We start from the raw sequence: 26,496 nt of genomic DNA on the forward strand, positions 1-26,496 counted from the left end.
CCGCATACTTACTTGCCTTATTTCCTTGCTCGGCCAAAAAAAAAATCTAAAAAAATTATATATATATATATATATATATATATATATATATATATATATATATATATATATATATATATATATATATATATATATATATATATATATATATATATATATATATATATATATATATGAATTTCAAAATGTGTAGAAAATATGGAAAAAAAATATAGAATAATAATGAAAATGAAAAAAAATTTAATAGAAATCCGGAAAAAAAAGATATAATCTTTTTATCACCTCACACGATTATGTCCGCAAAAAAGTCCCTTTTGTATTCATTTATAGTGCTATAATATATATATATATATATATATATATATATATATATATATATATGTATACACCGGAGAGCCATTGCATTATGACCATTCTGCTAATAACATGTAGGACCACCTTTAGCCCTCGAAACTGCTAGCACCCGCCGTGGCATTGATTCACAAGGTGATGATAGATAGTCTGAGGTATCTGGTACCAAGCGCTCACCAACTGGTCCTGCGATTTCCTCACATTGCAAGGGGGTAGCGTGGCAGCACGAATTTGGTTTTCCAAGTAGGACCACAAACGCTCTACTGGATTAAGGTCAGGTGAATTTGGGGCCAAGACATGTCTTGAAAGTCACTGGAATGTTCCTCAAACCGATCCATGTTGATTCGACCTTTATGACATGTTGCATTATCCTGTTGGTTAACACCATCCCCGGCAGGGAAAACTGTTGCCATGAATGGGTGAACCTGGTCTGCAACTATGTTCAAGTAGCTTACGGACGTCAGGGATTGTTCTATGAGGATTATGGATCCTAATGTGCCCCATGAAAACATTGTTCCTGGCGAGAAACCATGGCGAGCCCATTGGGTGGTCATAATGTAATGGCTCTAAGTATATATATATATATATATATATATATATATATATATATATATATATATATATATATATATATATATATATATATATATATATATATATATTTATCTATATTAAAAAACTGAGCTGGAACGTATTGTTATTAGTTATTATGAGCAAGATACAAAGATAGGAAAGATTGACGACGCTTGACAGGGATAAAGAGAGCGAGATGCAGCATACGAATCACAAGCCCTGTTCCTTCCTAATACCGTTGTCATCACTGCACATTCAGTAGAGGTTTATTGTTAACGCTTGATAAATTAAAAAAAAAAAATCTCCTTTTTATAAATGTCCACCTAGTGTCACCGTTTTACATGCTAAATACACGGTCCTAACTCTATTATGAAATCCCTTATTATGATAATCATTAAGCGAAAAAAAAGTAGATATTGAAGTTGAAAAGTTTGAAACGCAGCCCCTGCAACCCTGACCGTTAACATAATTCTCGAGGATATATTTTTAAGTAATTTTTCATAGAATTTTATTCTAACCTCTCAAACGGTATGCTTTCTAAACTCCATTTTCTGGACACATTTATTTATAACGATCCTGTATATACACATAAATATAATAATAATAACCATGTGCGCGAATTCTGAGTTTAAATAAGTTTTCTTCTATTGCAGTTAAACTTTTAAATATTACTCTTTCATATTTTATGAACCAATACATTTTAAATGATCTATTTTTGAAAAAAAAATCAATACAATTTTTCATATAAAATACATTTAAAGAGATTTTACGACTAAAAAAATATACTTTAGGAACATTTTATCCTTTATTACGGTTCTCAAAATAGTATAGAAGATATTAAAGCGTGTTATAGGGAAAGGGGAAAATGCTCAAATATAGGCCTTAAAAAATGCACCGCATTGCAAGATCTTTTAAAAGAGCACGTCCAATAAAGCTTTTTGTGAATATATTTCAACATTTGTACTTTCTTTACCAACTCCAAAGGCTATACAAAAAAAAAAATTTCTTTCGAAAGGTTTGGGAATAAAAAAAAAAAGAATCCTTTCCTTTCGAATTTGAGTTTAGAAATATTTTGCTTGAAGACTACCCTTATCAGTATTCTAGGTATGGAATGTATTGTGTAGAAAATATCTGAAAAAAAAATGATAAATTTCAAAAATAGTGAATGTAACCGCAGACAGCAAGAGTAAATATGACAAAAAATAATATTTGTGTCGTAAATTAGACAAATGGTTTTCAAAAATTTATAACAGAAAAAGGGTTGTGGTTAAAATTAATTGTTGCAACAAATCCATGTGAGAGGGGATAAGTTTTCCTTCCAGAGATCAGGGTTATAAATTAAAAAGTTTTCAACAGATGGCACTGCATGTCTCCTATTATTTTCTTTCAGTTGAGTCAATCGCATGTGCTAAATTCATCCTCCACCGACAAAACATAATTGTAATTGATGTTGGACAGTTCATAATTATTTTAATTTAAGTTTCATTAATTAATAGATTTAATAAAAATAATGAATTGTTTTTCGTGGACTTACAAGTTTATTATCTGCAGTTCCATCCATTGGAGCATTATAGTAAAATTAAAAAATATCAGAGCCTTACGAATGCGTCTAAGTGAGCTGTAATCAAAATCAAAAATGTAAATTTTAAAAAAAATTTGGTTTACGAGTTCAAAAATGATAAAGTTTAGAAAGTAAAGAGTAAAACAAAAACGCGCATATGAAAAAGTTATTGGTTTCTCGGTATCTATATGAGTACCTTTTCATCACCCTAAATCTATGAAAATCTTAATCTAACATGGGTTATACATAAAATACTAACCTTAAAATGAAGGCGAAAATTCAAATAAGTATTACGACTTTTTTTGTCGAAATTTAACATTTTAAGACTATAAAAAGTTGTCACCATAGTTACATAATTATAAAAAGCAAATTAAGTCAAATTAAAAATATATTTAAGTTTCCTGGAATAAGCTAAAAAGTTTCTTTCTTGTGTCAAAAACGTAATTTTTAATTTTTTGGGAGAACCCAAATAAACTAAAACAAATTTTAGTGCTCGAGTTATAAATTGAAATTTTAAGAAGTTACTGTATTAATAAAAAATTAAGTATGAAATTTAACATTTAGGTCTCTGAAACTATGAAAATCTTCATTTTCATCAGTACTTACAAAATAATTCAACTTATTGATTGGAATGAAACTAGGTGGAAAGGAAATTTAGGTTTCCATGTAGTTTCTAAGAGACCTAAATGTTTCTGATAGACCCTGGTTTTATATTGAAAACATTGCATTTTTTAAGCATATAAACTAAGAATTTGCTTTATATTGTCTTAAAAATTAATTTTATGTAAAAAATACATGAAAATTTGTATTTTAAACTTTCTAAAAAGTAAAACATTAAGTTCTTTACGGGGAACCTAAGTATTTTTCAATTTGATCAAAACACATTCTAGGTAAACGAATGATTATAGTCAAAACTTTCTATTGACAAAAAATTTTAAATTTTCAAAAAAAAATTTTTTTTCGGTATTTTTCTGCTGTATATTGTGTAAAACATATAAATTAGTCGCATACTTATCAAGAATATGTTTGTGATTTATTTTTCAGCTTCAGCAAGATATTGCTACAGAAAGAAGAACTAGAACAAAAACATCTCCACTTGGTGCAGATCGTTGAAAGTGAGAAGACGGCCAAATGGCAATACACTCAGCAATGTGAGGAGCTCACAAAAGAAATCAAGAATCTTAGGGCTGAGGTGGTATTAATTTAGGACCCTTAGAGGACCATTGCTCTTTATATAATTCAATGTTTTTTTGTCTTACTATTTATAATAGGTACAGTAAAATAGCCCTTGATATATGAGGGCAAAGTTGCTCACAATGCTAACAGACAGAGAAAGTTCATTTAAAGAAAGGGTTAAATTTCAGAAATATAAAGCTAAATAAAGTAAAAATAATTGAAATAATGCCTTAGAAACAGACATACTATAGTTTCGGCTCTACTATGAAAAACCTTCTTCAGAGGCAAAATGAAGATTAATTAGAAAAAGATAATGGTGCAGAAGAAAATTGCAAACAAGTTACAACAAAGGAAGGCAGTTGACTAATAGAAGAGAGGAACAAGCCTAACATAACATCCATATTATTTACAGAAATGTGTCTATCTACCGCATAATAACCAGTGGTAGAATTCGTTGCGCATATTTACAGCAACGCACACAATATTTTTTTTTTTAGTTTTTAGAAAAAATTATCTTGTTTAATATGGTTTCCTTCTAGCTCATAAGTCAATATTTTTTTTTATCAGTCAGCACTTTTTTTCAGTCTTATCGTAACTTGTTTGTTATTTTTTCTGCATCTCTGTGTTTTCCTGTTTCATTCTACTTTTCAACAATGAAAAAGGTTCTTCATTATGGGACTTAATTTAATTTTATTTTTAATGTTCATTATTTAACGTCAAAAAAGGATTATTTTATCGATTTTCTTTTTTCATTTCACCCTTTGCATTTCAATGAAATAAAACCAAAAAAAAAGATATAAATGTTAAATTCCCTCAGGACACAATAAAATATCTTATCAACTTTTAAATTTAGTCACAAAATATTTCAACAGATACCGCTATTAATTAAGAAAAATAATGTTTTTAACAAAGCTATACTCTGATACAACATCGTTCTGCCAACCGGGCATAAAATTAACATAAGTTCATGCGAATATTTTTTTTTAAATGGTTTGATTGAAAAAATGAAAATTGAGCAGAAAGAACGGTTTTATATTCTGCTAAAAAACTGCTTCATTGATTCTTAATAAGTTTCAAAATTAGTTACCACGTTCGTTAAAATGTAGCGCTGCTGACTGGAAAAATAAATACTCAAATTTTTGCTTCATGCCAATTAAAATGTTTGCGTGGATAACACTCGATTCCGTCCCAGACTCTGACTTCGAACAAAACGTTGTTGTTTCATTCTGAAAATAGTGCTTGTTAGTTATTTTTCCAATTTGCAACGTCTACTGTTAATCTACAATAATCGATTTTAAATTTATTAATTTTTTAATTTAACAAAGTTAATAAAATTATTATTATTAGTTTATTAACTATTTTTTATTTATTAATTGTATAAAGTATTGTAATTTTATATTGTACTTCAAAAGAATAAATTAGATGGTATCTTAAACAAAACGCCGCAAACCGCGCAATTCTTATTCATTCCGTGATTTTCTTCATTGATTTTTGAATCACCTGTCAGTTTCACAACAATCGACAAATATTTTACGAAAATATTAATACCTTATTTTAAACCGCTAAGCTCATAATACAAATTTTGAGATAGCAATAAAAAACTCTTAAGTTATGAAAGCATTTTGAAATAATTTTGAGCGTATTACACCTTTACACAATTATCTTCAAAGTAAAATAACGTATGAAGTAGTTAATATTTGCTAGGAAATTGTGTATTATAACAAATTACATTTTGTTTAAATTTTTTAATTAGTTATGTTCGTTAAAAAAGGAATGGAGATTAACACCGAGCAAATCAGAAGAGGAAGACAGCGAGGAAATCCGAAAAATAAAAAAGGTAATCTACTGTACTTAAATTGAAAGTTATTTACTCTTTAATTAATTAAACATATTACTAATCCTTTTTTTCATTATTTAAATGTATCCTGTTTAAACGTATTTGTGTTTTGGATTTTTTAAATACACATTTTTTGTTGGAATGGTTCTTTTTTATATATACGACCTTCTAATTAGTCTAATTACTTAAAACAATTTTTGAGATATTGATGCAAGTCTGTTCTTAACTTTGACCAAGATAACTAAATAAACTTTAGTTTGTCTTTATAATAAGAAACAAGTTAAAGATTGAAAATAGATGTCAACATATTTTCTAAAAATTATGTGAATCTTTCAATTTTGGAAATTAAATCTCTTCTTAGAAGTTATAACACAATCAAGTCCTAATCGCTTAACTGTCCTTCCTCAATTGATTTTTCCCCAAATGACATTACTTTTAATACCTCGTTTAATCTTTGAACAAAAAGTAAAAGCAAAATTCGTCATACTTTCCTTAACATTGCTTGTTTTCGAAATTAAAATGTTAATCTTAAAATATTAATTTTATAATTGACCAAAATTAGCACAATTCTCGATATTATTTTTCCGAATTGAAGCATTCTTAAAAAATCCTGATAGAGTTGTTGTACTATAAAATATTACAATTCACTTTTATTTTTAATCCAATCAAACTCTCTTATTACAAGCACAGAAGAACTGTAAAATTTGCTCGTTACAAGAGCGTGGAGGTAAAAAATGGGCCAGTGAAAAAAAAAACATAAAGGCTCATTAATACTTATTAAATTAAAATATAGGATTTTAGTTTTCTGTACAGTACAAAACAAGTTAATTCGCTTTGAAACTGTCTTAACGTCTTTTAGCTGTGTTGGAATTCAGATCAGATGCCATATTTATTGCCATATTATTGTAGGATTTTCAATAAATTTAAGTAGGGGAGAGTGGGGTCAATTGCAACGTGTACGATTGTAACAGAGCAAAAATTTCGAGTGTCGGGTTCTAGATTTGGTTCCTAGGTGGCGCACAAGGTGTATTTAATAAATCTACATGTACACCCCTGATGGCAACCATTTTTATGTACTTTTGAAAGAGTTACATCACAAAAGATATTTTCACGCCAAGCTAATACTTTTTTTGATATTAGAATATTATATCGTAACAAAGTAATTTTGTTTAAACAAATAAAAATTAGTAACCGAATATGTAAGTGTACACTTTAACTAACATTTCAATAAAAAAAAGATTAGTTTTGCTAATTAACTAGCATTGTTTTTAACAAATGAAGCTGAAATGGCGTCTTGGGGACAATTGTAACAATAAGTAAAGGGACGATTGTAACAGCTGAAAATAAATAATCTTATGTTTACAAACCATTATTTAACTCTTTAAGAACCACCAATAGTTTCCTATATCATTTATATTATGTTGCATGTGCATTATTTTATTTGTCACCTTTCACAGCATAAATTAAAATTTTTAACCTTTTAAAGTTAAAAGTTTAACCCCTTAGGTTTCTGCTCATTATTATTTTTACTCCTAAAATATCACTACTATTTTGATCAATAAAAAAATATATCACAACTATGATAATATGTATAATTAACTATATTTTAGTTGAATTTATGAACTGTTACAATTGACCCCGTAAGTGGGGACAATTGTAACAACTGCACGACTGTCAAAAATTGTTAATAACTAATATAATAATATTTAAAATCAGGTATTTATTTTTTTTCTAGTAGAGGATAGTCTACTTTACTCGTCTGTCAATTAATACTAATAATATATTGGATTTTTTGTTAGTTAAAAATAGTTAAGTAAAAAATGTTACAATTGACCCCACTCTCCCCTACTGTATTAAATATAACTCATAAGTCCTAATTATAATAATTTATAATTATAATTCAGAATAAATAAAATAAATAGTTTATAATTGAAATAAATTATAATGAATTACAATTCACTTATTATCATTATATTTTTTCGGAAGTTAACTGAAAATTATTCCTGGTCCTTAAGTTTGAGAATGGATATCACATATAAAATTTCTTCACAAAAGGAATCCTACTTTAAGAGCCAATAATTCATCCTTTTAAAAATAAAAATCGACTACTTCAAAAAAGTCTTCTAAGTATCTAAATCCTTATAATAAATATATTGTCTTTTGGAAAATTTCCTCTTCTAAAGAATGATAAATCGATAGCTGTTGGAGGGATTCATAAAAAAGACTTTATAAAATTCTGAGGAATTTTAAGCAAAAATCGATGGAGCAATTTGAAAAACATCTTTTTCCTCCCTAAGAGACAAGATAAAAACAATGCATCGCTTAAGCAGAGAATCGAAAAGAGAAATTTAATACCAGCGGAAATAGAATTCGTGTTTACCCTTGCCAGATTTATAGAAATGAATGTTTACATTTTCTTTACGTCATCAGGTTCAAAGTTTTTTCCGAGGCTGGCTCTGCAGAAGACGATGGAAGCAGATCGTAGCTGAGTACATAAGCTCACCACATGCAGAAAACATGAGAAAAAGAAACAGGTAAAAAAAATACTAAAAATAAAATTATCTTTAGTGAAACATATTACATTTTGTAAATAAAACTTCCAGAATGTATACTTATAACATTCCATATGTTTTGGGGTATTGTATTTATTTATTTACCAGTAAAAAGGAGGAAAATCCCCGAATGTATTTTGTATATATCAAAGAAATAGAATGGTTTCAATCAAATGTCAGCATATGTGAAAAAGCAAAGCGCTTTTCTCTTCTAAGCGCAGCAAAATAGCAATACTTTTCAACCTATAGTTTCTCTATAGAAGGAACTCCCCTCGCCATAAAGTCTAAAGCCGTCTGCTGCTGGAGAAACAAGAAATTGCGCATTTCGAAAGGGAGAGCTTCTTTCATCCCTGATTCCTTTTTTTTTGTCAACCCGAGCGGAAACCTGGCGTTAATTATGATACATCTTAAAATAATGAAACTCCATAACCATAGCCACCGTCACTGTTCCGGATGAATGGCTAGAGGAGTTCTTTACATAGACGAACTATAAGTTGCAGCTTCACGCTGCACTTATAGTCTTAAGGTAAGCGAATACCTTCGGTGGCGAAATTTTAAAATTTATTTATTTAGAAATTTTCTATTTGGATTTATGTGCGTATTATAAATTAAAACATAGCATAAATTTTTAAAAAAAATTGAAAAAAAAAATCTTGAAAATATGGGGAGAGTGAAACTGGTCAAAAGAGACCAAAAATGGACCTCTTTTCAACATTGCACAGCTTTGTTGAAATTTATTATTTATTCTTGCTTTTTAGTGCTCATAAAAACTCAATTTAGGGAGTAGACTACATATTCGACATTATATTGATATTTAGATATTTTTCAACAAATATCGAAACTTATTCGGCAAAAGAAGGCTAAAAATTGTAATAAGTTATTTTTATTTTAGCTTCAAAATGTAAAATAATGATTTAATCAACTAGTCCAACTATTTCTTATACATATGTATACAAAACATCCGTGGAAAATTTCCAGCCATACAACCTAAAATATTTTGCGATGTTGCATTTAAAATAAAGCAAAATAACCGAAATAGTGATGGTGCACGTTAAATAATTCGCATCACAAAGTCCTCCATCTTCCCACTACAAATTATACCTCTGGGGATACTGAATTGGAGATTAATCGTTCCATGCTTCGGGTCAAAATTATGATCTGAGGATGAATAAACGGGTCCGTCCCATAAACGGGTATGACGTATGGGTGTGGCAGAGGTCGAATTCTTGGCCATAGATGACGCCACTGGAAAACAAGAGCAATCGCACCCCTTGCCTTAATGGCCCACGACAAATGAATTTTTAAATTATCATAACAGTTCTCAGTTTTATTTCGGATTAAAAAAAAAGTTTATAGCTTTAATTAATGTTTTAAAAAAACAACAGAAAACAGGTTTTTTTAAGGTCAATTAAGGTGCCCGATTAAAATAGTTAATCGGGCACCTTAATTACTCTCTGAACAACAGCATTATTTTGAACAGTATTATTGTGACGGATTGAAGATTTTTACAGCTTTAATTTCATTCTGATTAAATTTTTTTTAAGAATTAGACTAAAGGTATTTTTTAATTATGCCCCTTAAACCCTGAATTTCTTACATGCAGCAATGCAGAAAAATTTCTTATTAAAAATCGGTTTATTTTTTTTGCAAATAAATATTTTCTTCTGTTAGCTACTACTTGTTTTTTTTAAAAGGATAAAAACTTTAGTTAAATGTGAAAACAGTTGTCTTTCAAATCAGATGAATTCGCGTAGAATTCGTGTAATTTGAGTGACGTATATGTCTCGCTAGATCAAAATGGGTAAATAATTGTAAGTATGATGATCCTTGAGACGTGGTGGCTCAGGGGAGAGACGAATTCCGCATCTAGCTCGCACTGACCACAGTATTGACATAAAATAGCCTTAGTGGAAGACGGATCATACGTTAGAATCCCCTTGCCGTCACACTAACGGTGGGATGCTTTCGAGGTTTTCTTCTCCATCTAACGCAAATGCAGGTTTGTTTAATCAAAATGTCCTCTACGAAATCAAAATTTCACCCAATACTTGATCTTGGAGTTCCCTTGTCTTCTGGATAAGATTCAAAATTACAAGGCTACGGAGTTGAACATTGGTAGTTGTAAACTCAAAAAGTTGGGTCGACTGTTCAACGATGGTTATAAAATAAAGTAAAATATGGAAAAATCTCATTCATCTTACTAAAATAAAAATTAATAAAAATGAAGTAGTTTTTTATTTGTTTATGCGTTCACAATTGTCTTTATATAGTTTATTTATTAGTCGGGGATTCCGTCGAAATATAGTTTGACATTTAGGAATCCATGAACGATAATAAATTGGGAACCGCTGCTTCAGGGGATTCAGGCGTTCTAGCATTGATTGATTTTGCCCCATACTTCAGAAGTAAGGCTAATGATAAATTGCTACCTCTTTATACTGATAATGTTTTTCCTAATTAGTAAAAAGTGATATAGCTTTTAATTTTAAATTTAAAAGTATGTTTGAGAATTGTTTTTAATTCTAAATATCCGAAACCATCTTGGAGCACTGGGATTTATTTTGAGGAACATTAATTGAGATCTTGAGAATTCTAGAGAATGTGATGGATGACACCCATCATCCTAACATCATTGTGATAGATTGACCTGGAAATTTCTTAAGTCCATTTTATTGATTAAGCTTTTTATCCATATTTATTCAGTTTTGTATGAATTTATTTATCCCTATATACCATGTTATATGTTGTTTGCATTATATGTAAGTGATAACGCAAGGTTTGATTGATTTATATATTCTGAACTGTTATAAAAATGTTTTGATGACATTTCTACATCAAAGTGTTTAGCATTGTTTCCAGATACGAATTATACAAGTTCCAAGCAGACCCTCTAGATGGCAGCACTATAAATAGTCACATCTTAATGCTCAGTGGGAAATTGCGTTTTCAAAATGATTTAAAAAGGAATTTTGAAGTTTTGTTTTTAAAAACAATTTTTCAATTTAATCGGATTTATTAAAAAGAATCATTTTGTATTTTGTTTATTCATAAACTCAAGCTTATTTTGCTTATTCAAATTTTTTTTTTCATGAAAAACATTTTACATTTTTTTCACACATACATTTTACATTTTTTCACACAAATACATTTTTTCATGAAATACATCCAAAATTATTTTGAAGTATAAGGAACAATTAAGACTTATTCCCAATATTTCTGAGTGTTGCTTCACTTATAATCAATAATTTAATTACAATTTTCCAAAACTTTCCATTTGATTTAGATTTAATGTTGCATAATTTTTCATGTCAAAACAATATTATTGCGCAAGCGAATACGGGTGGATGTGATAGCATTAGAAATACATCGCAGGTATCTCACATCCCAAACATAATAATCCTAAATATATACAGATCCTAAATAAATAACAAAATAACATTAAAAAATATTTAAATAATAACTAAATAACTACTACTACTGCTCAACTATAGGTAATTCTTTTTGGACATGAATGCAAATAAATTCATATTCTCAGAAATCCTAAATTAAAATATATCCTAAATAAATAACATAATAATATTAAAAACATTTCTAAATTTCAAATAAATAACTATTACTACTCATTGAACAAATATATATAATTCTTTTTGGATATGAATGCCAATAAATTCCTATCCTCATAAGTCCTAAATAAATGTAGATCCTAAATATATTATATGATAACATTAAATAAATCCCAAAATAATGAATGAATAACTACTACTACTGCTCACCTATATGTAATTCTTTTTGGACATGAATGTAAATAAATTCATGTCCTCAGAAATCCTAAAAAAAAATATAGATCCTAAATAAATAACATAGCATTAAATCTCTAAATAATAAATAAATAACTACTTCTACTACTGCTCAACCAGATGTAATTCTTTTTGGACGGAATGCAAATAAATTCATATCTTCAGAAATCCTAAATAAATGTGGATCCTAAATAAATCAGATCGTACATAAGAAAACGTCTCTAAATCTCAGAAGAAGAAAAAAGGCATTTAGAGAATTTTAATGGCGTTTTAAATAATAGCAAAAAAGAAACTTTATTAAAAAATATTTTTTTATGGAGAAACCCTTTATTTAAGGATTTATCACCATATACTAATGTTTTTTAGAAGTAATTCTAACATGTTCTTGAACACTTTTATTTTTCGGGTTTTCAAATGAGACTTAACAGTATTCCATCAAGCTAAATAATTATTCGTTTATGAGTAAATTTAGCATGCGTTTTATTATTTTTTTTTTCAGTATTGTTATTTTATGAATACTAAATGACTCAAACGTATTATGTTTTCCAGTTTGGTATTTCGAATGGTTGAATCTGAAGAGGAATACGTGGAACAGCTACAGTTGATGGTTTCCTGCTTCTTGAGGCCGTTCAAGATGGCTGCCAGCTCACAAAAGCCACCTTGCACACATGACGAGGTCAATTCCATCTTCCTCAATAGGTAATCGTCGCATTTTTTTCCCTCTCTTGTCCTTTCCCAGTTAATTCGTTGATTCTTTACATATTATATAACTTTTATTTCATGTTATATTACACATTCAGAAAGTCCTCTACGAATTAAAAATTTCATCCAATACTTGATCCTGGAGTTCCCTTGTCTTCTGGATTAAATTTAAAATTACAAGAAAACGGAGTTGAACATTGGTAGTTGTAAACTCACGAAGTTGGGTCGACTGCTCAACGATGGTTATAAAATTAAATAAAATATGGAAAAATCTCATTTCTCTTATTAAAATAAGACAAATAAAAAATGAAGTAGTATTTTCAATTGCCTTTATATACTTTATTTATAAGTCGGGGATTCCGTCGATTTGACATTTAGGAATGGACGAAAATAAATTGGGAACCGCTGCTTTAGGGGATTCAGACGCTTTATAATTGATTGACTTTGCCCCATACTATACTAAATATCTCTCACGATAAAAGCTGAAACCCCAATTAAGAAACAAATTTCAAAACCGAAAGAGATTATACCAAAAGAGATAGCTAGACAAACTTTGCATGATAGGAATACAGTTAAACAACGTAAAAAAGCACATGTAACGTCACACAAACAGATGCGAAATGAAATGTTCGACGGCATATCTGTGTTTCCCTTTTTCATTCTGTACGTGGACGCTGACAAAGGTTCTTATTTAAGGAAAAGAATCTTTACTAAAGCTATATGTGTAACATTATCTGCATTTTTATAATGTTATTTAATAATGTTATGCTAATAATATTATGCTAATAATATTATGCTAATAATATTATGCTCATATTGTTTTTTATAATGTTATGCTAAGATACATCAAACATAATATAACTAATTTCAAGTTCAATCTTATTAGCTCAATGATACTTTTAACTATTTATTTTCAGTAATTTAAAGCTATTTTGAATCAAGTTATCTGTTTGTTAGTTGTGTTTTGGGAAAAATATAAATATTTTATATAAATAATGTTAATATATAAATAATGCTATTTAATAATGTTATGCTAATAATATTATGCTAATAATATTATGCTCATAATGTTTTTATAATGTTATGCTAAGATACATCAAACATAATATAACTAATTTCAAGTTCAATCTTATTAGCTTAATGATACTTTTAACTATTTATTTTCAGTAATTAAAAGCTATTTTGAATCAAGTTATCTGTTTGTTAGTTGTGTTTTGGGAAAAATATAAATATTTTTTATTTTTACTATCATTTAAAAAGGAAAGTCAAAACATATATTGTGTTAAATACAAAATATAGAAAGCTACAGCAGTTAAGTTTATGATTTAAAATTGAAGGATCTTATATTTATATCTATATATCATAGCATGAAAATTCTATTGTCTGAACCTAATACACTTTTTTTCCTATTCATGCTGTTAATTAATTAAAATTCAAGAATATTTCATTTGAAATTCAACATTTCACATTAAAAATGACAAGAATTCGAAGTATCCTTAATAAAGTTAAGTTACATTTTTATTCTCTTGCAATAAACTAGTTATAAATAGATGAAAATCCGTTAAAAATAAAAATTTATAGACAAGTTTTTTTTTAAAAAAAAAGTTGCCTAAAGATTAAGAAAAAGGGTTACGGTAAGTTAGAATTTTGAAAAAGGAAAAAAATGGAGTGAAGATATCTGAGAAACCGCATTTAAAATGAGATGCACTATCAAGAAAATACTTAAATAAGACCAATGAAGACCATTTTTGGGTAATTACTTCTACTCAAAAACAAAAATTAGTGTTTTCAGTAATAATGGTGAGAGAAAATTCGAATTTTGAGACATTGTATGAGATTTCACATTTAAAATGAATTATACTATCATGAAAATACTGAAATAAGTCCAATGAAAACCGTTTATGAGTAATTAATGTTACTCAAAAACGTAAATTAATGTTTTGAGTGAAAATAGAATTTTGAGACATAAGAAATGTAGTGAAGTTACATGAGATCACACAGTTAAAATGAGTTGTACTATCATGAAAATAGTGAAATAAGATGAATGAAAACCGTTTTTGAGTAATTAATGTTTTGTAAACATTAAAAATGATGATGAACTGTAAGAGCTTTTATCATTTTTTTTTAACTCTGGTAAGAAGGCATTATTTTTTTTAAAATTAGAATTTGCTTGATGCGGGCAAATTTAGTTAACTGTTTACAATTTAATTTCATAAAACTTTTTGTAGAAATTGGATGAACTTTTTTATACAATGATAAATAATTTTTGACACTTTTTTTATAATATTTTACTTATTCATTGTTTTAAACTACGAATTATCTAAATGTATTTTCTTTTCAGTAGAATATATTTCAAGTAAAACATTAAAATGAATTTAAATAATATATTCATTATTAAATTTCACTTTCTTGATGCATATGTTTGTTAATCGCTAACTTAAACATTTCTAGTTTTGAGTTGCATTTTGATATGGTGGTGACATCTGTTGCATCAGCTTGTAAACTTTTTTCAGCTTTAATGCATTTCCAGTTCCCATTTTTGTGCAAATCGCTTAAATATTACACTCAAAATTTAAATATAGCTCTTAGATATTAATAAGTTAAAACTCTAAGTCTTGTTAATGGAAAGTATAAAGTTTAGTTAAATTTTAAATATAAGCGAAAATAATTTGAAATGAAAAAATGAGAAAACGACTGTAAAAGAAAAATCGAAAAAATAAAGGTGAAAAAAAAAAAACTAGAAAACCACAGCAATTGAGAGAAAAAGAAAGAGGAAAAACTGAACAAGAAAACCCATAGAGACCGAGAGGGACAAATAAGGGTAAAATGTAGTTTCACGTGCTATGTAGAGGTCGTGAGGAACTAATCTCATTAACAAGAGAATCAGTAGTCACATGAATAAAACAAAATTACAGGAGATCAAGATGAGCTGATGTGACTGGGGTGGAAAAGCAGATCATATTGATGCACATAATCTTGCTTTATTCATATGAATGTTTATTCTCCTGTTAATGTTTTCAATTGTTTGTTCAACTTCCCCCTCTCTCTCTCTCTCGGCTACAGCGAATTTTCTAGTTTTATATCTCACCTTTATTTTTCTATTTTTCTTTGGCAGTTTTGCATTTTTTATTTCCCTTTCGCTTCTTCTCATGCATGTCTGGAAAGTTCGGAAATTGGGGGCCTATTTTTGAGCGCTCGAAACATGTCGACTGTTCTTTCCATTTTGCATACTTTTGAAGGTAATAAAGTTTTTAATCAAGTAATATCTTACCGCTCCAGTTTTTTTGGGACTATTTATTTACTGTTAACCCTCTGCTTACGGTGTATCATATGGTACCATCACATGTGGTCCATAAGTTATACCAGCCGTAGGCTTACGCTGTATCATATAGAACCATCACATGTGGTCCATATGTTGTACCAGCCGTAAGCAAAAGGTTAACATATAATGTTTTCAACTATTTTGTTTAATGAAAAAGATTTTTAAAAAAAATACTGCTCATGCTTTAATTTGTTGTTTTGTACTAATTGTGTGATACAATTTTCAGTGAAACTGTAATGTTTCTGCATCAAATATTTATAAAGGGTCTAACGGCAAGGATGGAGAGCTGGCCGACCTTAGTTTTAGGTGAGTCATTCGGCCGTCTGTTTCAGTAACGTTACACATTATTGTATATAATTTTCGAACTGTATAACCTTTCATACATTGATACATTTTACTTTAATGTACATTGTTTTAAGTGAAAAGAAGGAAAATCTAATTACTTTTAATCCAGTGATCGAAGTTAACATACTAAAATACAGTCTTCATAGCCTTAAATATTCCAATTTCATTGGTCAAGTGGTATTTAATGTACTAAATCACATAAGAAAAGGCAAAAAGATTCTTTCTTCGCATCTTTTTGCTTTTTTCCCAGCCTCTTGGTTCTCAAAGCAATTAAAATTAATTTTACTATTTTTTCTTATTTTCACATATTTCTTGAACTACACTGTTAGAAATTTCTCAGAAAAATGTTTTAAATAATAATTTAATTGATATTTTACCGCATAAAAAAACAGTTAAACAGCCGTACATAAGATGGTATTCAAACTGTTAACTGTGAGGAAAACCGTTTATTGACTACTTTCACCTAATGTGCTTAAACAACCAGAATTTTATAGTGCCGAATAGGTCGACCTAATGGAGTTACTTAGTTCCTAGCAGCTGGGAAGATAAGATATTATAGCCGAGAGAGCTGATCTGTAAATTTCATGACCAACAAAACGGTCGTATGAGTCTCAGCTTTGACACCACAGTATCACCTCCATTCCCTTCAACACATGAAGAATTTTCAGTGTCCTGCAATTTTCAGTGACCCTGAACTATTAGTACTATTAGTAATGACCCTGAACTATTAGTACCCGATATGCAATGCTCTCATTCCCGTATAGATGGCAGCACCATAAAGCTGCTTAGCATAAAAAAATTACTATACCCCATCTCGCTAAGGGAAACAATCAAATGCACTAAATTCATTTGTGAAAACACAACTCAACCAAACCTAACCCCAACTCCTATTACCTGACGAAAAGTCGAGCTCGATTGACCAATTAAATTTATTTAGAGTTTTGAAACCATTTTAGTTGTAAATGGTTAAAAACCGCATAGTTTGTTATTCATGTTTTTTTTTAACCCTATTAGTTGTAAACAGTTTCAAAACAGTAAAGTTAGGAAATGTTCTTTACAGCAAACTTTACGGTTAAATTTACGGGTAGACAGACTGCTACCGTCTATTTTACCATAATTTTGAAATGAAAATTCTAACAGTGTATTTAAGCAAGTCATAAAGTTTTTTCATGAAATAATCTAAGTCGTTTAAACAAAACACGAATTACGTTCCATGGTTTGCGTAAATTGATTAGCATATTTAATGTCTATCCTTTGAAAAATTGAAGTTGTAAGTAATTTTGGGAAAATCCGATAATTAGATCAAATGTTATTCAGGTCATCATACTAGGTCTTAATTTTTTGTATCTTGTGATCAAGCTAAAATATTGAATTAATTTTTTTAAAATAAATAATCATTTCTAGATATATTACTGATATACATTACCATACTATCATTAAAGTTATGTTTTCTGTTTGTTTGTAACATTAAAAATTAGTCATTTTAATATTGTAATATTAATTCATTGTAATATTTCGTCTCCATCTAGCAACTAACCAATAGAAATAAAAAGCATTTTTCTATCATGTTTATAATAAAAGATGCTTTTAATTACACTACCATTAAAAAATTTGGGAACTATTTTTTTACACTATATTTCACTGAATATTTCACTATTTTTATTCACTATAATTCACTGAAAAACTTTATAAAAATCCATTCGAAGATTTTTGTACCCAATACGTGCATTTGGTGCCTGTACAGGTTTTATCTTATGTGTTTATAGTCATTTCAGACTTTTTTAAGCAGACTTTTCATGAATCAGACTTTGGTCGAGAACTTCTGTTTCTTTGAGTTTTTTTAAGTTTTTTAATTAAGTTATGGATTAAAATTCCCTATAGATAAAGTATAGTGAAACCTGTAAGGCGACCATCTTTGTAAGTTGGCTACCTGCCAAATTCGACCTCATATTTCACCGAATTCATATTACATAATAATAGAAAGCAAAATCTTCGCAAACTGATTACCCGTCTACATTTGTAGCGCGCGAAAGTCAAATTAATTTAGAATTGTTATAATGAATGCTATTTGAAACTTTTCATATGTTGATAGAGAAAAAAAAATCAGGAAATTTTCCATACCATTATGCTTTGTATTAAAATTCATTGAATTATTAAACAGTGTTAAAAGCCAACCAAAACCCCTATATGATCTTAGGTTAAAGTATTGAGTGCTTTCGTAACAAATAAGTAATTTTAAAATGTTGAAATGAATATGTTGTCATGTTGTCTTATTGCATATATGATATTGTGTGTTGATATATTAAGAAAATATTTATAAAAAGCAAATGGCATACATAATCTACATAATAATAATATCTACTTTTTAAACTAATGAGTTCAATATTAAATTTATTTAACATTTTGAATTTTTCCTTAATTTATATCTTTTCTTAAGGTGTATGGAGAATTTTCAAAATGCATTATAAAGTTATAGTCATGTAAAAAATTTAAATGACGTGTATCTTTATTTCGATTGATAATATATAAAAACATTCAAATAACACAATTAACATAAATGATATTGTATATATATTACAATATTATGAAATAAGGTGTGATAAAAAAATTATAACCTTCCATTAGTTGATAACAAAACAAGGCACCATGTGTGGTCAACCTCAACAAGTTTCATTGTACTAGTTCTTTAAGAAAAATATTTTTTTTCTGTTAAGCCTAACACAATCAAAACTGTGTAATCAGCTTGTACTTTGAATTAGTCTCTGTATTGTACCTTGAAGTGGTCCAAGGTATGTGTGACTAGTTCACTTGGCACAAATATACTTCTGTGTAGACTCTGTTAGCTGTAGGCTTGTCGTGATAGAATAACAAATTATGGCTCATTTCCTTCCATTAAATGATAACTAAAGAAGGCACTCAAAAGTGGTCACCCTCAACAGCTTCACTGTACCAGTTCTTTAGCAAAGATTTTTTTTCTTGTTAGGCCTAACACAAGCAAAATTGTTTGAGCTGGTTTTACATTGGATTAGTCTCTGTTTTGTACCTTGAATCAATTCAAGGTACATATATGCTTTCTCGTTTACTCTATTGGCTCAAGACTTGGTAGAAACAAAATATGTAAAATATTGTGTGTTCATAGTAAAGCTATACGTTTTAATATATTCCAATCAAATACACTTAGTTATTAAGTTTATGATTAATTTTCGTTATTTGAGATTATGCAGGCTACACAAAAAATAACTTTTAATTACATGAATATCCAAATTAGATCAAGAAACAAGTTTAAAAGAGAATAACTAGAATTGAATTTGATTCAAGGAGTAGGATACAATGATTTTACAACATCTTGCGCTTTCCATCAATTTTTATTGCTTCATAAAATAATATTTTTTTTTGAAGTGTGTGTCAGAGTTCATTCACATAAAACTTTATTAATAGACAAACATATATTTCAGTTTACTAAGTTGACTTATAAAAAGTCAACTAAGTTAACTCCAGTTTACATTTTTAAGTTTACTAAGTTGTTTTTACTTTTTGCATTAAAATGATTTTGGAAACAACATTTGACTCTTAATATTTTATAGTATAAAAAATGTAATCATTGTAAAACAATCGAAATACCGGTAAAATTTTTTTATATATATACCTCCAAAATATTAATTTCTATCAATTAAAATTTTTTTTCAGAGATCAAGAGATTTGAGAGTAAATTGCATTTATCTCCAATATATTTTTAATACATGCAAACAAACTATCAAATTTTTAGTGAAGAACGCTAATAAAAAGCCTGCTCTGGTACAATATTTCGGTTAATAGTGTTTTATTACTGTAATTTGAAAAAGCCTGTCTTTAAAATGTTTTTATTCGGTTTCTGTTGTTTACTATCAGTCATATATAAATTACTGTGAACAAAATTACTAAATATGTCTCTAGAGCAAAGCTACAAAAACAAGATAAAGTTATTTTTTAACATTCTTACTGCTTTCTAAATTATTTATTTATTGAAAATTTATCAAAAAACTATGCATTTTATTTTTGCCATTCAAATTATTCAGAAAATAAATCTCTTAATTATAAATTGCATAATAGCGTGTACTATTTAGTATGAAAACAATACTACCTAAGAAATTAAGAAACTAAATTTGAATTTCCTTGTTATAATTTCATGAAAATTATTTTCTTTTAAACTTTGAAATATATAAGACATAGTATATATCACTCATAATTATTTTATGCATAGTACATCATTGATACTCTTTTAGAATTAACTTGACATTGTGTGTTCAATTGTTGACATTGTGTATTCGGTATTATATGAATTAAATAATAAAATCAATTTGAAATTTTAATTAATAAAAAAATATTTATGTCATACTAAGCATATATACTAAAGTTTTTTTTAGACTTGTAAACAGATGGTGAAATACAATAAATGATAACTAGGTCATTTTTATTAGTTAAATATTTACCTTCATTTGGTTACAACCTTTTTGAAATACATTAAGCCTTAGCAAATACTTTATATTTAATTATGCATCTTTTCTTACATGTATGCACTTTTATTTCAAATTGCAAAGTTGTTTCAATCATAGATTTTGGATGCATAAATTTGTTCAAACGGATTTTTTTGATTTTTATACTTTAAAAAACTGATTTATAACTTCAAGGAATTTTTTGAGGTTTTTAAAAAGAAGTGTATATTTTTAATAAACTCCTGTTTAAATGGAAATAATCATTCTAAATTCAAATTGAACATTGCAAATACTTAACTTGAGTTTGTTTGTGCTTAAAAAATTTAAAAAGGTGTTGTGACACACGCAGAACTCATATAAGTTAGATGAAATTTTAAAATAATTCATTTATTTTCTGCAGTGCATTTTTGTAACATTGTGATGTTCTTAGAAGTGTAGAATATAGCGTAGTCAATCAATGTGTAATGCTTTAGATTCCCTCGCTTGTAGATTAGATTAAGTGAGTTTTGTTGATGTGCTTCATAGGTACATAGTTAATGTAGCAAATTAAGTATTTTTAGTGATAGTAATCTGATTAGTAATCGCACAAATGTTACATACTTACATTAGTAGAAATGTTAGATCTAGAATAAGTCAATAAACCTATCCAAACCAGCAATATTGATTACTATCCAAAAAATTAATATTAAAATTTCTGGGGTGTGACTAATTTAAACCGTTTGATTATTAAATTAATTATTACCGTTTAACAAATTTTCTGGGGTGCGACTAATTTAAACCGTTTGATTATTAAATTAATTATTACCGTTTAACAAATTTTTAAAAATTTGGCTCATGCATAAAGAAGTGAAATTCTATGTAAGTATTAGTCTGCTTTATTATTTAACTATAAGAAAAATACTTGAACAATTATTACCAGTTAATATAATTTTTTTAAAAAACCATGAAAGTGGCCTAACTTACAAAGTATTGCCCATTATTAAATTATTTAAAAATGCCATCATTTACTTAATTAAGTTAAAATTGAAATTAGAAAATGATTTTAAAAAATTTAGCTCATGCATAAGGAAGTTAAATTCTATTTAAGTATTAATATGTCTGTTTTATTATTTAACTATAAGAAAAATACTTGAACAATTATTACCAGTTAATATAATTTTTTAAAAAACCGTGAAAGTGGCCTAACTTACAAAGTATTGCCCATTATTAAATTATTTAAAAATGCCATCATTTATTTAATTAAGTTAAAATTGAAATTAGAAAATGATTTTAAAAAATTACAATCTTTATATTGATTTTCTATACCATTATAACAATTACTATAGAGCAAAAGGTAATATAGCTGTTAAGAAAATGATGCACATTAGTAAGATCTTTAAATAATATTTTCATTGAAAAATTATTAAAATTTAAACACGTTTTAAGCTAGTTATAGCTTTTGTGAAAAATAACTTTTTATTTTACTCAATAATACGCTTGTTTTTAAATTAAAAAAAAACTTAATACGGAGAAAGGAAAATTTAACTGATTCTTGTAAGTAGTCATGTCAGCTTGAAAAAGTTCGGTTCATTTAAAACCAAATTAGTTTAACGGAATCGAATTAATAAAAAACAAGCAAAATTAATCAAATAATCAATTTAAAAAGCACCTCAATTGATTTCATATGTATTATTTTATTACAAAATAGCAAAGATTGCATAACTTACAAAATACTGCCTTTTCCTAAAAGTATTTTAAAATGCCTTCATTTATTTAAAGAGAAGTTAAAATTGAAATAGGAAACCAATTTCAAGAACTCACAAGTTCCATAACTATTTCCTCAAACATTACGGTAATTTATATGGATCAAAAGACGTATATCTAAAAAAAACCTGATGCATATTAAAATATTCTTTTAGATAACATTCTTCAATGCAACATTATTAAAATACGTACTCATTTTAGCTAAGTTCAAGATACTTTAGTAAAAATATGAAGAAATATGTTTTTATTCAAATCAATAATTACAACTGTTTATCAAAAAAGAAAGACAGAGAGAGAGAGAGAGAGGGAGGGAGAGCTTAATACGAAGAAGGTGAAATTTCACTAATTCTTGCAAAAAACTATTTCAATTTGAAAAGTTCTGTTTATTTAAAACGAAATTATTCAAATAAATAATTTAATAATGTCATCTAACAATTTTTAAGAAACGAAATAATGGGACATTCACAAATTGTTTTTATTATTTTTTTCTGGCATTCAAAAAAGAAAGTAATCACTCACAAATTATTATTTTTATTGTTTGTTTACATTGGAAAAATGAAGTAAAGGTTCATTCACAAATTCTTTTTACTTTTCATCTGCATTCAAATAAAAAAAAGGAAGTAAGAGGTCATTCTCAAATCTTTATTTTTTATTGTTTACATACATTCAAATCCGATGAAACATTTCATTTGAAAATATAAACTAATATAAAACAATATTAAATCATCAAATGATTCCAACTGAAAGATCAATGAGTAATAAGATTTTAAAACAACTAATAAGAGAGAGGTGTAATTTTAAATGAAATTTCTAAATGTAATTCAATTTCTTTTTCATTTATATTTATTTAAAATAATACATTTAATTAATAATTTTCACTATAGTTTCATTTGTAACTAATGCTGTTGTATTTAAATTTTATAAAATATGTTTAGAAGTCTCATGTTAGCGCACAGAGTTTAAGTAGTTTTATTTCTTCAATTAGTTATGGCATGTTTTTATTATAAAAATAAGTTTTTTTTTATCTTTACTCTAAGCACTAACAATAACAAATTAACCTTTCTAAAATAAAAATTAATAACTTTTTGCTTTTGTTTGCTACTTAAAATGTCAAACATTTGGAAGCAATTAGTTGAGTCCTTTAAAACCATTTAACGTCTAATTTTTATTCGCAATTTGGAACAATTTAACTTTATTTAAAGACAGAAACATTTAAACTGATATCACACCTTGTAAAACATCAACCAATTCGTTTTTGTACTGTAATTCAAAACTTTAGATTTTAAATTTCGAATTCAATTGTGGTCATTTTTATTAACTTTATTTAATTTATACAGATATTTTTATGCTTAATCATCTTGCTTATTTGCAAATCAACCTAATTCAGAGCATTTGAATACTTTAACAAGCGCATTCTTGAATCAATCAACCTATTGCGGAATATTTGTGTACTTAATATTTGACTTAATTTTTATCAATCAAATACCTTTTTATATTTGAATATTAAGGAATGCATAGTGTATTTACTGTTTAATAAACTTAAATCAGAGAGCTTTTATATTTTGGTATTACTAATCAGATCTTTAAATAATTATCAGAGATTCCAACTTTCCAAACTATCAATCACCATTAAATAGTACAATAACATAGAAATGTATACAGTTAAGGTTGTTAAATTAAAGTTAGCGCAATTTTAAGGTGTATATACCATTAAATTCTACATAGGTATATCATAATAATAATATTTTGTATGAATTTACTATTAATTAAAAAGGTAACAATTTGATAACGGTGCTAAATTAAAAATTATGTAACATCGAAATTTTATACTTCTTTATAAAATGCTAAAATTAAACTTATTCCCTTTTTTGATTAAATTAGCATTAGCCCTTATTACCTTTTTATCAAACTGCATTTGAACTAAAAAAAAAATTTCTCACGACATTTTAGATTTGAGTTAATGGTCTTATGCTTTCGTATACTAGAGAAGATTTACTTTCAGTACAGATTTTCTAAAATACGAAAAGAGGAGATTTTTTTTATTTTTTTTATTCCGCATATCCATCAAATTGTTTTTGTTTTTTCTAAATGTTTAAAGAGTAGAAAAAAATATCGCAAATTAGTTGCAAACAACATTTTTTATAATCCTTGGTCGTTATAGTAGAAACCTTACTTAAAACATATTATCCAACTTTTATTTTCTCCCTTTAAATTTATAAACAACAAATTTTCATAATTCGTGGCTGTTACAAGAGAAACCTTAATTAAAACAGATTATGGAAAATGAATTATCCAACTTTCATTTTTCCCTTCAAATTCATAATTTTTTTTTTATAATTCTTAGTTGTTATGGGAGAAACTTTATATAAAACAGATTATGGAAAGTGGATTATATAACTTTTTTAAATTTTCTACCATTAAATTCATAAGCAACAAATTTTCATAATTCTTGGTCGTTATTCTCAAAAACCGTAGATTGTATGACTCAACCGTAACACCGAAATCTTATGACATCGTAATAATTGCAGTTAAATCGTATTAGTTGGCACCTCTGAGTAACATATGAAATAGCTAAAATTTATTATACATTAAGGAAGACTAAACTATGCTAAAAGTTTCACATTATTTTGTATAATTTTCTGAATTTTTTTCTGATGCAAATAAATGCTGTAATTAGTGCTGTTGTTCGTAGAATTGTAGAAAATGCTAGCACAGTAGGATAAATGTGTAACGCTTCGAGCTGCACCGCATGCATTCTAGAGTCAAAAGTAATGCTGGTATACCATGGTTAGTAAGTGCTGCTTATCAAGGTTAGTAAGTACTGCTTAGCATAGTAAGTGCTTTATCATGGTTAGTAAGTCCTGCTTAGTGCCTTTATTTAGCTCGATATTTTCTCAAGCTTTATGCAGTTGCACTCAGGGAAATGTATGTTTAAGAAGCATAATATTAAATATTTAAAAATTTCTTACAATCAAATATTAAATAACAATTTGGATTTTCAAAGAACTTACAAAACGAGCAACACCACCTACTCCTGTATTGAAAATGATTCTTACTATAATAATTAACTTTGCCTAATACGAAAATCTATTGTATTTAGATGGAAAATCATAGATTTAAAGAAAGCTAAGTAATTCTTCCAAGCTACTAGAAGCATTCTCGTAAGAGCCCATTATAAGTCCAGAGGGCCACGGGGGTTATAACTTTACAATTTCCTGACCATCGGCCTGATTGAAGTTAAGATTAAGACAAAATTAATTAGGCTTAAATGTTAGGCTTAACTTGACTGTGGTAATGTGATCAGCATTTCACAAAAGGGAAATGTAGGTTAGCTTTATTTAAAATGATCTGCATGGTGGCAAGTTTGTGTCAATGATTTGAATGTCTTTTTTTTTACTCGGGTTTGAGCTCAAAAGACCAAGGATGAGATTTAAACATTACGAGTTGTTCTTTCTATTGTTTAATGTCGACGTTAAGTAAATAAAAAGACCGTTGGTTCAGTGTATAGATTGCTTACGTACTATACATTCAAACTCCAATAGATCTCAGCCTGTACATATCTTATATATATATATCTGAATACTCGTTGAATTTAATTGAAAAATTACTCTATAAACAAGACTTTGCCATAATACTCAATAAAATGAATAAACAGGAATATAAAATACATATGCATAAAAGGAATTCCTTCTTATTTTTAGTCGAATTCTATGTTGCAAGGCTAAGTGTACTAAAATCCTTGCAAAAATTAACCAAAAAATGTAAAAAGTAAAATTAAAATTTTTCCAACAAATTGATTACAGATCAAAATTAATGTCTAGAAAAAATTTCCTTTATCATTACCATGTAAAGAAAATGCTTTTGAACGCTTTGCATGCATAAGAAAATCCTATGACAGTTATTTCAATTATTATAACAAAAGTTACGATTATTCGAGTAAATAATATTTGTATTACGCATGATAATATATCGAAATTCAGATAGTAAGATATAAAAAATATAGATATAAAGAAACATAAAAAATATAGATATAAAGAAACATAAAAAATATAGATATAAAGAAAC

At 27.6% G+C, this 26,496-nt stretch overlaps 1 protein-coding gene across 8 annotated transcripts in view; it reads left to right on the forward strand.

Moving 5' to 3' along the window:
• The window catches only part of LOC107448889 (ras-specific guanine nucleotide-releasing factor 2), a 366,035-nt gene that overhangs the window by 243,239 nt on the left and 96,300 nt on the right, over nt 1-26,496 (forward strand). For 4 of the 8 annotated variants that reach the window (XM_043043791.3, XM_071184123.2, XM_071184121.2 and 1 more), the window contains exons 3-7: nt 3,530-3,677; nt 5,415-5,498; nt 7,929-8,032; nt 12,397-12,546; nt 16,098-16,177. In XM_043043791.3, the coding sequence (XP_042899725.2) occupies nt 3,530-3,677; nt 5,415-5,498; nt 7,929-8,032; nt 12,397-12,546; nt 16,098-16,177 (566 nt within the window). Of the gene's footprint in view, nt 1-3,529; nt 3,681-5,414; nt 5,499-7,928; nt 8,033-12,396; nt 12,547-16,097; nt 16,178-26,496 lie in introns of all 8 variants that reach the window. The other 4 variants (XM_071184120.2, XM_087153033.1, XM_087153034.1 and 1 more) reach the window with 2 other exon arrangements.

The sequence above is a fragment of the Parasteatoda tepidariorum genome, chromosome 10 (assembly GCF_982258835.1).
Source record: "Parasteatoda tepidariorum strain Cologne lab strain chromosome 10, Ptep-v5.0, whole genome shotgun sequence".
Classification (NCBI taxonomy): Eukaryota; Metazoa; Arthropoda; class Arachnida; order Araneae; family Theridiidae; genus Parasteatoda; species Parasteatoda tepidariorum.